This window comes from Neoarius graeffei, chromosome 5 (genome assembly GCF_027579695.1).
Source record: "Neoarius graeffei isolate fNeoGra1 chromosome 5, fNeoGra1.pri, whole genome shotgun sequence".
Lineage (NCBI taxonomy): Eukaryota > Metazoa > Chordata > Actinopteri > Siluriformes > Ariidae > Neoarius > Neoarius graeffei.
In genome coordinates, this window is record NC_083573.1 from 43,283,489 (window position 1) to 43,297,471 (window position 13,983).

Sequence of the window (13,983 nt, forward strand, 5' to 3'; positions counted from 1 at the left end):
TAGCTTGTACATGGAATGTTTTATTTATTATTAGTTATTGATAAGATACTGTTTTCTGTATTGTGTACGTAAAGCAGTGAATGCCTTCTGAAATTCTTCCTAATGATTGAAAAATAGCAAATAACTGACATCTCATCCAATCTCTGTTAAAAAACAGCAAGAAGAATAAGTCTCATCGAGATATTAAGCGAATGCAGTGCGAGTGTCCTGTCCTTTCAAGAGAGGAGCGTGCGCAGGGGGTTATGGCTTGTGGAGAAGATTGTTTAAATCGCCTGCTGATGATCGAATGGTGTGTGAGCTCAAACTGCTGAAAGTTTTGCTTACGAGTGATTCCACGCTTATGGGTACTGAAATGGGGACATGAACTTATTCACCTAAAACCATTTCTTTTTTTACCATCAGGTCACAAAACATGTAATCTTTAATGAATGATATGTTAAAAGAGAACTTTAATTTTCTGAGATGTAATAAAAACATATTTATATGCCAAAGTCAAGCCTATGAGTTCCAAAATGATGTCTGTTACATTACTTCTGTTACGATTGTCCATCTCGCGTCTGTTACAAATTAATTACAATCTAGCTATATACCATGTTAATCTTATTGAAAGAATGTGTATGTTTATTCTACTACACACGTTTATTAATTATATTTGCTAAAACATCACCTTCCTATGTTTCAAAAAGTAATTCGACATTGTTAAAATTGAGAATATATATGTCCACAACACTTCTGTTACGTTCTGACTTTGGCATATAAATATGTTTTTATTACATCTCAGAAAATTAAAGTTATCTTTTAACATATCATTCATTAAAGATTACATGTTTTGTGACCTGATGGTAAAAAAAGAAATGGTTTTAGGTGAATTTTTAAAAATAAGTTCATGTCCCCATTTCAGTACCCGTAAGCGTGGAATCACTCTTATGCAAAGTTTAGCTTTACTCTCCGTGATGAGCCATTTAAAACATACTGAAAACTATTGTTTCTTTTTCTTATAAGCTCATCACGGTGCTTAAATGGAGTATATTGCTCAAACCGGCGCTTTCAGATGAAGCAGCATGCGGACTTCGAAGTCATTCTCACTGAAAGCAAAGGCTGGGGTTTGCGGGCTGCCAAAGACTTACAGCCGTAAGTACCAAGTGCACATAAGACCAATATATCATAAAAGACTTCATTGAGACACAGAATTTAACTGCGGTTGATTTAATGCAGAAACACGTTTGTGTTGGAGTATTGCGGTGAGGTTCTGGATCACAGGGAGTTCAAGTCACGGGTAAAAGAGTACGCTCGCAGCAAGAATGTCCACTATTACTTCATGGCTTTGAAGAATAATGAGGTGAACTTTGGTCAGACACAAACATGTGCCATCGACAACACCTTGCTTTTATCATTCAATTGCATTTCATGTAGAAATTCTACTGAGTCTCCTTTGTTTCATTTACAGATCATTGATGCCACACTGAAAGGCAACTGCTCAAGGTTTATGAACCACAGCTGTGAGCCCAACTGTGAAACTCAGAAGGTCAGTGCTGTACTAGTATGCTGAGCTTAAAATAGTTTAAAAGTCTAATTAAAGTCTTAGTGTTTGTGTAGCATCTTTTCATTTGAACATGTGGTGTTAGGATAAATTCCCACGTTGTCTGGAGGGTTCTTGTTGTTGTTTTCCACAGTGGACAGTGAATGGTCAGCTCAGAGTTGGCTTCTTTACCACTAAAGCTGTAAATGCTGGGACAGAGCTCACTTTTGATTACCAGTTCCAAAGATATGGGTAAATTTTCTTCATTTACTTTCCTTCTGCAACAGCAATACATTCATTTCAGTTTCTTGCCTCTATCTGTAAAGTCCAACAGGCCTAATTTTTCCAAAAAAAAAAAAAAAAGTCTTTGTTGTTTACAATTTTCGATCATCATCATCTTCCAGGAAAGAGGCACAGAAGTGTTACTGTGGAGCACCAAGTTGCCGGGGCTTCCTGGGTGGAGAGAATCGCGTCAGTGTACGGGCAGCAGTGGGGAAGAAGCAAAGGGAGCGGTCTCGGAAGAAAGAAGCTGTCAGTGCTCTGACTACAGTAAGTGGGTTTGGCCCTAACAAAGTACAACCTACTTAATGCTGTGTTCACACTTGCAGTGGGGCAAAAAAGTATGTAGTCAGCCACCAATTGTGCAAGTTCTCCCACTTAAAAAGATGAGAGAGGCCTGTAATTTTCATCATAGGTACACTTCAACTATGTGAGACAGAATGGGGGGAAAGAATCCAGGAAATCACATTGTAGGATTTTTAATGAATTAATTGGTAAATTCCTCGGTAAAATAAGTATTTGGTCACCTACAAACAAGCAAGATTTCTGGCTCTCACAGACCTGTAACAACTTCTTTAAGAGGCTCCTCTGTCCTCCACTCGTTACCTGGATTAATGGCACCTGTTTGAACTCGTTATCAGTATAAAAGACACCTGTCCACAACCTCAAACAGTCACACTCCAAACTCCACTATGGCCAAGACCAAAGAGCTGTCAAAGGGCACCAGAAACAAAATTGTAGACCTGCACCAGGCTGGGAAGACTGAATCTGCAATAGGTAAGCAGCTTGGTGTGAAGAAATCAACTGTGGGAGCAATTATTAGAAAATGGAAGCCATACAAGACCACTGATAATCTCCCTCGATCTGGGGCTCCACGCAAGATCTCACCCCGTGGGGTCAAAATGATCACAAGAACGGTGAGCAAAAATCCCAGAGCCACACGGGGGGACCTAGTGAATGACCTGCAGAGAGCTGGGACCAAAGTAACAAAGGCTACCATCAGTAACACACTACGCTGCCAGGGACTCAAATCCTGCAGTGCCAGACGTGCCCCCTGCTTAAGCCAGTACATGTCCAGGCCCGTCTGAAGTTTGCTAGAGAGCATTTGGATGATCCAGAAGAGGATTGGGAGAATGTCATATGGTCAGATGAAACCAAAATAGAACTTTTTGGTAAAAACTCAACTTGTCGTGTTTGGAGGAGAAAGAATGCTGAGTTGCATCCAAAGAACACCATACCTACTGTGAAGCATGGGGGTGGAAACATCATGCTTTGGGGCTGTTTTTCTGCAAAGGGACCAGGATGACTGAACCGTGTAAAGGAAAGAATGAATGGGGCCATGTATCGTGAGATTTTGAGTGAAAACCTCCTTCCATCAGCAAGGGCATTGAAGATGAAACGTGGCTGGGTCTTTCAGCATGACAATGATCCCAAACACACCGCCCGGGCAACGAAGGAGTGGCTTCGTAAGAAGCATTTCAAGGTCCTGGAGTGGCCTAGCCAGTCTCCAGATCTCAACCCCATAGAAAATCTTTGGAGGGAGTTGAAAGTCCGTGTTGCCCCAAAACATCACTGCTCTAGAGGAGATCTGCATGGAGGAATGGGCCAAAATACCAGCAACAGTGTGTGAAAACCTTGTGAAGACTTACAGAAAACGTTTGACCTCTGTCATTGCCAACAAAGGGTATATAACAAAGTATTGAGATGAACTTTTGTTATTGACCAAATACTTATTTTCCACCATAATTTGCAAATAAATTCTTTAATTTATTTAATTTAATTCTTAAATTCATCTGTCCACACTAGCGAGAAATGTTTGCGGTTTTCTTTCACGGAAGTTGAAATGCGCGTGCGCAAAATGTTTCCGTGGTTACCGAGTAACTTCCTTCCGAGAATATGGTGGATGAAACAACGCGTGTGTGCTTTTTGTTGTCAATGTACAGTCTGTATTTCTGGTGGTCATTTATTCAGTCAAATCGTATAAAACGCGTGAGGCAGTTGAGAAAGAAACAAAACGAATCTCCCTTTCTCCCCCCCCACTTTCTCTCTCTTCCCTTCTCTTCCCCTCCCTTTCTCCCTCTTTTCCCCTCCTTTCTTCCTCCCTCTTTTCCCCTCCCTCCCTTTCTCCCCCCTTTCTTTGCTCCATGTAGCTCCACGGTCGTTTTGAGCCATTTTGACGTTTTATTTACAGCTGGAAAGCACGTGCGTATTGTATTGTATGAATAACCCGGAAGACGTAGGAATGGTTCATTGCGCTTGCGCATTATATTTGTATCGATACAGAGCCGCTTCATCTGTCCACACTACAGCGAAGCGCTACTGTACCGATACTGTACCGGTATGAAAACCATACATTTGTGGGTTTCATACCGATACAGTTATACCGCTACTGTACCGGTATAGTTGCTAGTGTGGACAGGTGTTGCGGTATGAAAGTAGTTTCGTATCGGTACAAAATCCCTAGTGTGGACAGGGTATAGATAGTTTTCACTGACGTCACGGCATCCCGGGGAACACCCCCCAGCCGCCATCTTGGTGGGCAAACAAAACGGACCATCGCCACTACCGGCCACGTTGTCTCGGACGAATTTATGAAGTTATATAGTCAGTTTTCTAAAATAAAGAACAATGTCAGCAAAATCAAGCAAACGGAAGTATATGGATACATTGGACGACATCTCACGACAACGGTATGCAGCCAAACTGGCCTTGATTGGGGGAATTGACCCCTACGAAGTGGACAAAGAAGCATTTTCCAGTGACTGTGCAGGGCTGCCATCCATATCGTACCCTGATATTGTGAACTATTTCGTGAATAGTAAAAGCGCCTACACACTTGACGACCTCAAAGCATACAAGTCGCTGGAGTCATACAATTATTTTGTCTGTGGCTGGGTCCGTGAAGTCCACCATATAAAAATCAGTGAGAGCCGTGTCCTAATTACAGCCAAGGTATGTAAACATTGGAATTTTAGAGCTCTCAACACTGCATATGAATGTGTGTGTATAATATCGAGTTGATTTAAGACAAACTTTATATCCATTAGTGGTATTACAGTACCATGTAAACGTACACTCAGCGGTTCCAGTTAGGCATTCTCTAGAGATTGTTTACACGATGTTTTGGTTTCCAAAAACAAACTTAAACACAATTGATTGTTTATTTAAACAACTTACCACTTATAAAATGATCAGAGCAGACTCTGCTGTGTTTGGAAGGCTGAAAATCCTTGCGGTTGATTCTCGCAAGCCATTGATTCCTCCTTTGTATGCTGAGTTTCTTTGTTTGCTCGCCTTCGTGCTCCCGTACAGTGGGAATTCCATAAAAGCTCCGCTTGACTTCATCATTTGACCTATTACGACAGCCGTGAATACAAGAAGTCTGCACCATTGCTAGCTTTAAATAGTAGTAATGTAACTATAAATGTAAATAATATATAAATTAATGTAACTCGCGCGCTACAATGTGTGCTCAGTGACCCATACGGTAAGCTGGCCCACCAAGATGGCCGCCACCAGGGAATCCCCGACTCTGTGACGTCATGTGAAAACTATCTATAAGGCCCTGTCCACACGGCAACGGATTCAGGTGACTCCGATACAATTGCTTATCGTTTAGGCCTGGCGTCCACACGGCACCGGCGTTTTGGGTGCCCAAAACGCAATCTTTTTGAGAACGGGTTCCAGAGTGGAAAGATCTGGCAACGTTGCCGTTGTGAAGTCGTCTGGATGAGTAGAACGGATTTGTTTACGATGACGTCACAACCACATGACTGTGAGTGCTTCACGCCGGGTAGAAGTGTAACGAACTCGATGCGAGTTGTCAACAAATCCTATAACTTGGTTTATGAAACACGCTTACAAAATATTTTCACTGTGAATATTTATTGTGTAATGGTGCAAAGTGAGAGAGAGAGAGAATAGCCCTTAGGGCAGAGTCAATCCCGCCAGCAAAAATAGGGAAAAAAAGGAGCGATCTCACCTCTTCAGATGTGGGTTTAAGTCCTACAATACATTCCTCAAAAAGGGCGTAGAGGAGCAAATTAATCCATCAACGTGTAGCATTCAATTTATTCCGGACCATTAAAGACGCCGCCTTCCGCGTAGAATCATGCGTCATCCTCGCCTCCATATTGGATAGGTAAAAGCGGAGAATAAAGATTCATGTGCTGCGTTTAACTGTACCAACAGGTTTACCGTCCAAACGAGATCATATGGGATTACCTTTCACAGGTGAGAAACAACAAATTAATCCATCAACGTGTAGCATTCAATTTATTCCGGACCATTAAAGACGCCGCCTTCCGTGTAGAATCATACGTCATCCTCGCCGCCATATTGGATAGGTCAAAGCCGAGCATAAAGATTGGCTGCGTTTAACTGTACCAACAGGTTTGCCGTCCAAACGAGATCATATGGGATTACCTTTCACAGGTGAGAAACAACAAATTAATCCATCAACGTGTAGCATTCAATTTATTCCGGACCATTAAAGACGCCGCCTTCCGCGTAGAATCATACGTCATCCTCGCCGCCATATTGGATAGGTCAAAGCCGAGCATAAAGATTGGCTGCGTTTAACTGTACCAACAGGTTTGCCGTCCAAACGAGATCACATAGGATTACCTTTCACAGGTGAGACTGGAAAAATACTTTTCATTGTATTTGGTCATTATAATGTAATTTTACGAACAGATTTTCCTGACTTTGTGGCTAATATGAAGTCTCGTGCATAATAGTTTATGCGCATGTGTCGTTACTTCTTCTATTGTTCTGGTGTCTCCGAAGGGACCGTCTTACAGCGCCCCTAGAGGTGTGACCATGTGTATTGCATCGTTTTCAGCAAGCGTTGCGTTGCTATATGGACCTGATATTTTACTGATCGTTGCCCATTTGGACGTGATATATTTTTAAATAACATCTCGTTGCCGTTGTCGTGTGGATGTAGCCTAAGGCTGCGTTTACATTAGACCGTATCTGTCTCGTTTTCTTCGCAGATGCACTGTCCGTTTACATTAAACCACCTGGAAAAGCCGGGAAACGGGAATCCGCCAGCGTCCACGTATTCAATCCAGATCGTATCTGGTCCGGTGCTGTGTAAACATTGAGATACGCAAATACGCTGTGCTGAGCTCTAGCTGGCGTCCTCATTGGACAACGTCACTGTGACATCCACCTTCCTGATTCGCTGGCGTTGGTCATGTGACGCGACTGCTGAAAAACGGCGCGGACTTCCGCCTTGTATCACCTTTCATTAAAGAGTATAAAAGTATGAAAATACTGCAAATACTGATGCAAATACTGCCCATTGTGTAGTTATGATTGTCTTTAGGCTTGCCATCCTTCCACTTGCAAGTGGTAAGTGATATGCGCTGGGATCACACACGCAGCGGCTCAGTCCCGAATCACTGCTTGTTCACTTCACTCGCGCGCTGTGTGAGCTGCGCAGGGCCGGAGTGCGCACCCTCCAGAGGGCACTCGCTGTTCAGGGCGGAGTGATTTGGAGTGCAGGATGCCTGCGGAGCCGAGCGTATCCGTGTATTGGTGTTGCTGTGTGCACGGCTAACGGTTTTAGTGTAAACGCGAATTGTTTTAAGAACGTTAATCTGATGATCCGCTGATTCGACGTAATGTAAACGTAGCCTAAGAGAAGTAAAAAGGTGACCCAAACAGATCATCATCCTGGCAGCCTATAGACCTCTATTCTGTGTAGCACAATCAAATCAAACATCCTCCTTTGTCTAGATAATTGCCACACTGATCTATCAAAGCCAGGGGTATTGAGGGAACAATACTGGGCTGATTTGGGTCAGATGTGTACCTGGAACATGTTAATTGCTCTGAGACTTCAAGTGCCTCTTTTGGGCCATAAATACTGTTCCTGAAATTACGTGCACTGGAGGAAGTTCATATGTGTGAATTCTAGTGCTTTAGTGGAACTGAAATTAAAGCTCTGCTTCCAAGCTGACCACATTTGGGTTCTTTTCACATGAGATGCCATTGCTACTGTAAGCAGTTGATATTTTAACTGGGAGCAAAGCTGTTTTTACAGAGATGCCTACTAGTACGGATTGGCCGTATTTTGTACATAAAAGTTATGTAAATACGATGTTACGCCAAAGGGTGTTATTCTGTATGGAGTAGTTGAGAAAGAGTTATGTCTACGAGACGTTTTCAATCCATGCAACGTGTTTCTCCAACTTGCTTGACGATCTATGTGGACTCGACTAGATATACACTACCGTTCAAAAGTTTGGGGTCACCCAGACAATTTTGTGTTTTCCATGAAAAGTCACACTTTTATTTCCCACCATAAGTTGTAAAATGAATAGAAAATATAGTCAAGACATTTTTCTGGCCATTTTGAGCATTTAATCGACCCCACAAATGTGATGCTCCAGAAACTCAATCTGCTCAAAGGAAGGTCAGTTTTATAGCTTCTCTAAGGTGGTGTTTACATTAGACCGTATCGTTTTCGTTGCGGATGCACTGTCCGTGCACATTAAAACGCCGGAAAACGACTCCACAGGCGGAACAGTTTGAATCCTCCAGGGCCCACGTATTCAACCCAGTACGTATCTGATCCGGTGCTGTGTAAACATTGAGGAACGAGGATACGCAGTGCTGAACTCTAGCTGACGTCGTCATTGGACAACGTCACTGTGACCTCCACCTTCCTGATTCGCTGGCGTTGGTCATGCCACGTTGGTCATGTGAATGAGCAATACAGGAAGCGTGTTGGTTACCGTAGCACTAAATAGTCTTGTTGTAATCGCAAAAAACGGCCGTTCTGCGAGGTGAAGAGTGTACCGAACACTGTTGGATCCTTCTAGCATAAACACGAAGGCCATACACGGTGTAAAAAAGGCGTCATTGTAGTACCAGTACCGCCGATAACAGACTGGCATACTTCATTTTTTACAACGACATGCTTCCACTTGCAAGTGGTGAGTGACTTGCGCATGCCCGATATGCACTAGGATCATGTGACGTGCCGTCTAATTAGTCATGTGATTAGCGTATCCGTGTATTGGCGTTGCTGTGTGCACGGGGAACGGTTTTGTTGCGGGCACAGAAATTTTGTGTGCGCGCGCGAATCGTTTTAAAAACGTTAATCTGATGATCCGCTGATTCGAAATAATGTAAACAGGGCCTAAAGAGCTCAACTGTTTTCAGCTGTGCTAACATGATTGTACAAGGGTTTTCTAATCATCCATTAGCCTTCTGAGGCAATGAGCAAACACACTGTACCATTAGAACACTGGAGTGAGAGTTGCTGGAAATGGGCCTCTATACACCTATGGAGATATTGCACCAAAAACCAGACATTTGCAGCTAGAATAGTCATTTACCACATTAGCAATGTATAGAGTGGATTTCTGATTAGTTTAAAGTGATCTTCATTGAAAAGAACAGTGCTTTTCTTTCAAAAATAAGGACATTTCAAAGTGACCCCAAACTTTTGAACGGTAGTGTATGTGCCAGTCCACCGCCGCTACCGAAACGTAGATAAGATGCTAGCAGAACGGCTGTGTGTGCAGATCACTGAGTGAATCAAGTGTACACTGCGTCATACACAATCGAGTGCTGCCTGTGATTCACTATTGTTCAGCATGCTTACAACGACAACGCATGTGTTGTGTGCATGCGTAGATACCGTGTTTTTGTTCACGCTATTTTTGCTTGACACCACATGTGTTGCCAGCGTGATGCATCAGTAAAACGCATCTGAAAACATGAAACGCTCCGTGTCGGGACAAGTAAAACAAAGATCCCAAGTGTTTCTCCCGTGGTATACGACAGAATGGCTGAGTATAATATCCAGTAAGAAGGGTAATGAATATGTGCACTGCAAACTGTGTAGAACCGACACCAATATCGCGTGTACTGTAGCTTGTCAGAAATGTTCAGACATTTTATGTAGAATGTACCAAAAAGGTTTTTGTGCAGAATCCGTGATCACATGTAGGGATGGCGAAAACTAAAAAAAAAAATCTTGACCGACCACCGAGCCTCATTAGTCGGTTAACCTATGAGTTTAAAATTCTAGAATTGGAATTATTAGTCTATCCTAAATCTAACCGCGAGCATCCGCACATTCAGTCCCAGTTGCTGCCCTCCACTCACATTACCTTTTCTACAGCGCGAAACATTTAGTCAAACGCGGCACTGATGTCGAGGGGTTTGTATTGGAGCGGAGGACAAATGGCTCCAGCTTAGAGACATCGTGAAAAGCGTGAAATCCCCCTTGACCCCTCCTCCTTGTCCTTCTGCGGCCGTGTCAGCAAGGGGCACGCACTTTTGTTAAGTTGCAACTTGGCATTAAAAATAATCAGTGTGAACATGTTCTCAATAAATTGCCGTCATTTTCTGAGCGGCAAGCTTTAGCTCAGTCACTACAGGTGCTTGCATTGAGTAGCCTATTGAAAACAATCCTGTCATACACTTGTCCCATCTTAACTTTTCATTGAAGATGGGACGTTTTAGCGATACGGCCCCTGGTGTTTACAGTTAACTGCAGTAGGCTGTGTTGATGTTGCATACTGCTACGGACTAGGCACTTTTCTTCGAAGTGAGCCACAGAGACCTCATACTGCAATTGTTTTCCAGCTACCGATATTACGGTTACATGGCTGCTAATTGTGCACAGCCATTGGGAATGGGATCGCTGGAGCTGAGCTGATTAGCCGCTAAGCTAATATAGCAACTGTCTGATGCTAAGTAACATCAGTGAGTAACCAGGTTTTAGTTCAGATCTTGTGTATTATTATTACGTTGACATTAATATTCACCAGACTAATCAACCATCGACTTCATTCATGCGCCGTGTTCGTTTCCTTGATGGTCAAGAATTTCCTTGATGTTACGTACCTGGTTAACATCGTAGTAAAATGTAATCCAACACTGAGACTTTTCTTTCGCCGAGTGGCAGCTGTCTTCAACTGGGGCGGGAGGGCGGGACATGACTGAATGGGTGTTTCTGATTTGTCAGCTGTCGTCCTTACACCGCATGGCATGCCCCAAGCGTTTACGACACAGAATTCCAGGTTCTCCGCTCCAAAATCGGCAGCTTCAAAACGATTTTTTTTTTTTTTTAACCAACAACCAAAAAAAAAATTAACCGGTTGACGTTGATTCGGTCAACCATCGGTCAAACGGTCATCGGTTAACATCCCTAATCACATGCAGATAATCTAGAAGCTGTTCAAAATGAATTGAACACATTTTGACTTATTTGAACATGACTGATTTTTATTCACTTAGATGAATGTCCAGCACTAGATTCACGTCTTCATTCAGTGTCTCTTCAGTTTTGTGTATACATGTGTAGTGGTATGATCACAAATTGGTGCCTTATTTTATGATTAACATAGTTTGGTGTTTGGCAAAAGATTCAATTATCATTCTACTGATTAAATTGTCATTCTACTGCGTTTGTGGTAATTTGGCATTTTTGTAAGAGTATTTTGTTACTAGAATCAGTTAAAGGAGCAGTCCACCGTACTTCCATAATGAAATATGCTCTTATCTGAATTGAGACGAGCTGCTCCGTACCTCTCCGAGCTTTGCGCGACCTCCCAGTCAGTCAGACGCAGTCAGACGCGCTGTCACTCCTGTTAGCAATGTAGCTAGGCTCAGCATGGCCAATGGTATTTTTGGGGCTGTAGTTAGATGCGACCAAACTCTTCCGCGTTTTTCCTGTTTACATAGGTTTATATGACCAGTGATATGAAACAAGTTCAGTTACACAAATTGAAACGTAGCGATGTTCTATGCTATGGAAAGTCTGCACTATAATGACAGGCGTACTAACACCTTCTGTGTGCTTCGGCAGCGCATTGATATCTGAGCTCCGTATCGATGCGCTGCCGAAGCGTGCAGAAGGTGTTAGTACACCTGTCATTATAGTGCGGACTTTCCATAGCATAGAAAATCGCTACGTTTCAATTTGTGTAACTGAACTTGTTTCATGTCACTGGTCATATAAACCTATGTAAACAGGAAAAACGCGGAAGAGTTTGGTCGCATCTAACTACAGCCCCCCAAAAAATACCGTTGGCCATGCTGAGCCTAGCTACATTGCTAACAGGAGTGACAGCGCGTCTGACTGACTGGGAGGTCGCGCAAGGCTCGGACAGGTATGGAGCAGCTCGTCTCAATTCACACATCACACACATCACATTATCTCTAGCCGCTTTATCCTTCTACAGGGTCGCAGGCAAGCTGGAGCCTATCCCAGCTGACTACGGGCGAAAGGCGGGGTACACCCTGGACAAGTCGCCAGGTCATCACAGGGCTGACACATAGACACAGACAACCATTCACACTCACATTCACACCTACGGTCAATTTAGAGTCACCAGTTAACCTAACCTGCATGTCTTTGGACTGTGGGGGAAACCGGAGCACCCGGAGGAAACCCACGCGGACACGGGGAGAACATGCAAACTCCGCACAGAAAGGCCCTCGCCGGCCACGGGGCTCGAACCCGGACCTTCTTGCTGTGAGGCGACAGCGCTAACCACTACACCACCGTGCCGCCCCGTCTCAATTCAGATAAGAGCATATTTCATTATGGAAGTACGGTGGACTGTTCCTTTAATATTGACTATGGTATTGTCTGCTCTGGAACTACATTGAGTGAGTGAAAATACAATGGCTACAGCTGATGGGGTTTTGATTTGGGTTGGATTCCCCCCAAATTCATTAGAAAACAGTTTTTGTTGATGTATGCATCTCTTCAGAATTTTTCTTGATAATTAAGGTGTTAATATGTTGGTATATGATAGTTGGTAGATGAAATAGTGACAAATTTTGGGTAGGCATCTCTGCTTTTATGGCACTTTCATTGTGTTGGTATTCATGCTGTATGTGTTGATCTCCATATTACAGGTGGATGAGGAGCTGGAGGCTCTACTAGAGAATGGGGAAGGTCTGAGTGATGAGAAACAAGTGGTTTCACTCTGCAGATTGATGGTGCGTGTGGAGACGATGGAGCAGAGACTCACTTGTGTGAAACTCATCCAAGTAGGTGCCACATTCAACATTAACAAGTAATATCTTGCTATTATGATATCTACAAAACCATGATGATGTTGCTCGGTTTCATTCTAACATGCCATGTTTTATGTATGTAGAATACTCCAAATTCTTCATGCCTCAAGCAGTTTTTGGATCATCATGGTCTCTCATTGTTGTGGATATTCATGGTTGATCTCTCTGAAGCCAAAAGCAATTCTGTTAATAACATCAAACTGCAAATGGAGGTAAATGTGCATGGCGCACATCCACCCACATCCACTCTACACGTTAATATCCACTTAGCTCCAAAAGGATTTTCTTGATGGCCTTGGGCTTCCTGTATATTGATGTGATTTGTAATGGGTTGTATCTTTTCTTATGCTTGAAATCTCCAACTTGGTTAGATGAGAAATGCAGCACTATACAAGAAAATGCACTCAACTTCCTAAATTATGCTAGTTTTTTCTTTTTTCTTCAGCTCTATTGTCCCCTAATATGGACACACATTTTATAGCAACAGAAGAGGCATATTTAGAGCAGTTTTCTGTAATTTGCTGCTTTGTGCACAGTCTATGTAAAACCTATGCCTGATCTAGCTGAAGAAGGAAGCTAGGCAAGAAACCAATCCATAGTAGAAAAACAAATCTTTTCATAGGGTCACTGGTCACTGTTCTGATGCCTTCCCAAGATAGGAATAATTTATAGTCTGTCTGCCTCTCTCTCTGTCTCTCGCACAAAACCTGTTTCCAAAAAAATTGACACTGTGTGAAATATAAATAAAAACAGAATGTCATGATTTGCAAATCATAGAAACCCTATAGTTCATCGAAAATGGTGCAAAGACAACATATCAAATGTTTTGTAACTGAGAAATGTTGTTTGAAAAAAAAAAACCACTCATTTTGAATTTGATGCCAACAACACATTTTCAAAAAAGTTGGGACAGGAGCTTGTTTGCCACTTTGTTGCATCACATCTTTTAATAACACTATATAAACATTTGGGAACTGAGAAGACAAATTGCTCGAGTTTTGAAAGTGAAATGATGTCCCATTCTTGCCAAGATGGCCCCATATGGACAGCCTAAAGATACACTTATGCCGCTTTTCCACTACAAACGCGGCTGAGCCGTGCCGTGCCGAGTCGAGCTGAGTCGAGCTGAG

General features: G+C 42.8%; 1 protein-coding gene across 2 annotated transcripts in view; it reads left to right on the forward strand.

Moving 5' to 3' along the window:
* setd2 (SET domain containing 2, histone lysine methyltransferase) overlaps positions 1 to 13,983 on the forward strand; it is a 70,277-nt gene that overhangs the window by 30,464 nt on the left and 25,830 nt on the right. For both annotated transcript variants that reach the window (XM_060921744.1, XM_060921745.1), the window contains exons 5-12: positions 158 to 289; positions 1,003 to 1,131; positions 1,216 to 1,339; positions 1,448 to 1,525; positions 1,674 to 1,771; positions 1,924 to 2,068; positions 12,692 to 12,826; positions 12,937 to 13,065. In XM_060921744.1, the coding sequence (XP_060777727.1) occupies positions 158 to 289; positions 1,003 to 1,131; positions 1,216 to 1,339; positions 1,448 to 1,525; positions 1,674 to 1,771; positions 1,924 to 2,068; positions 12,692 to 12,826; positions 12,937 to 13,065 (970 nt within the window). The remainder of the gene's footprint in view (positions 1 to 157; positions 290 to 1,002; positions 1,132 to 1,215; positions 1,340 to 1,447; positions 1,526 to 1,673; positions 1,772 to 1,923; positions 2,069 to 12,691; positions 12,827 to 12,936; positions 13,066 to 13,983) is intronic.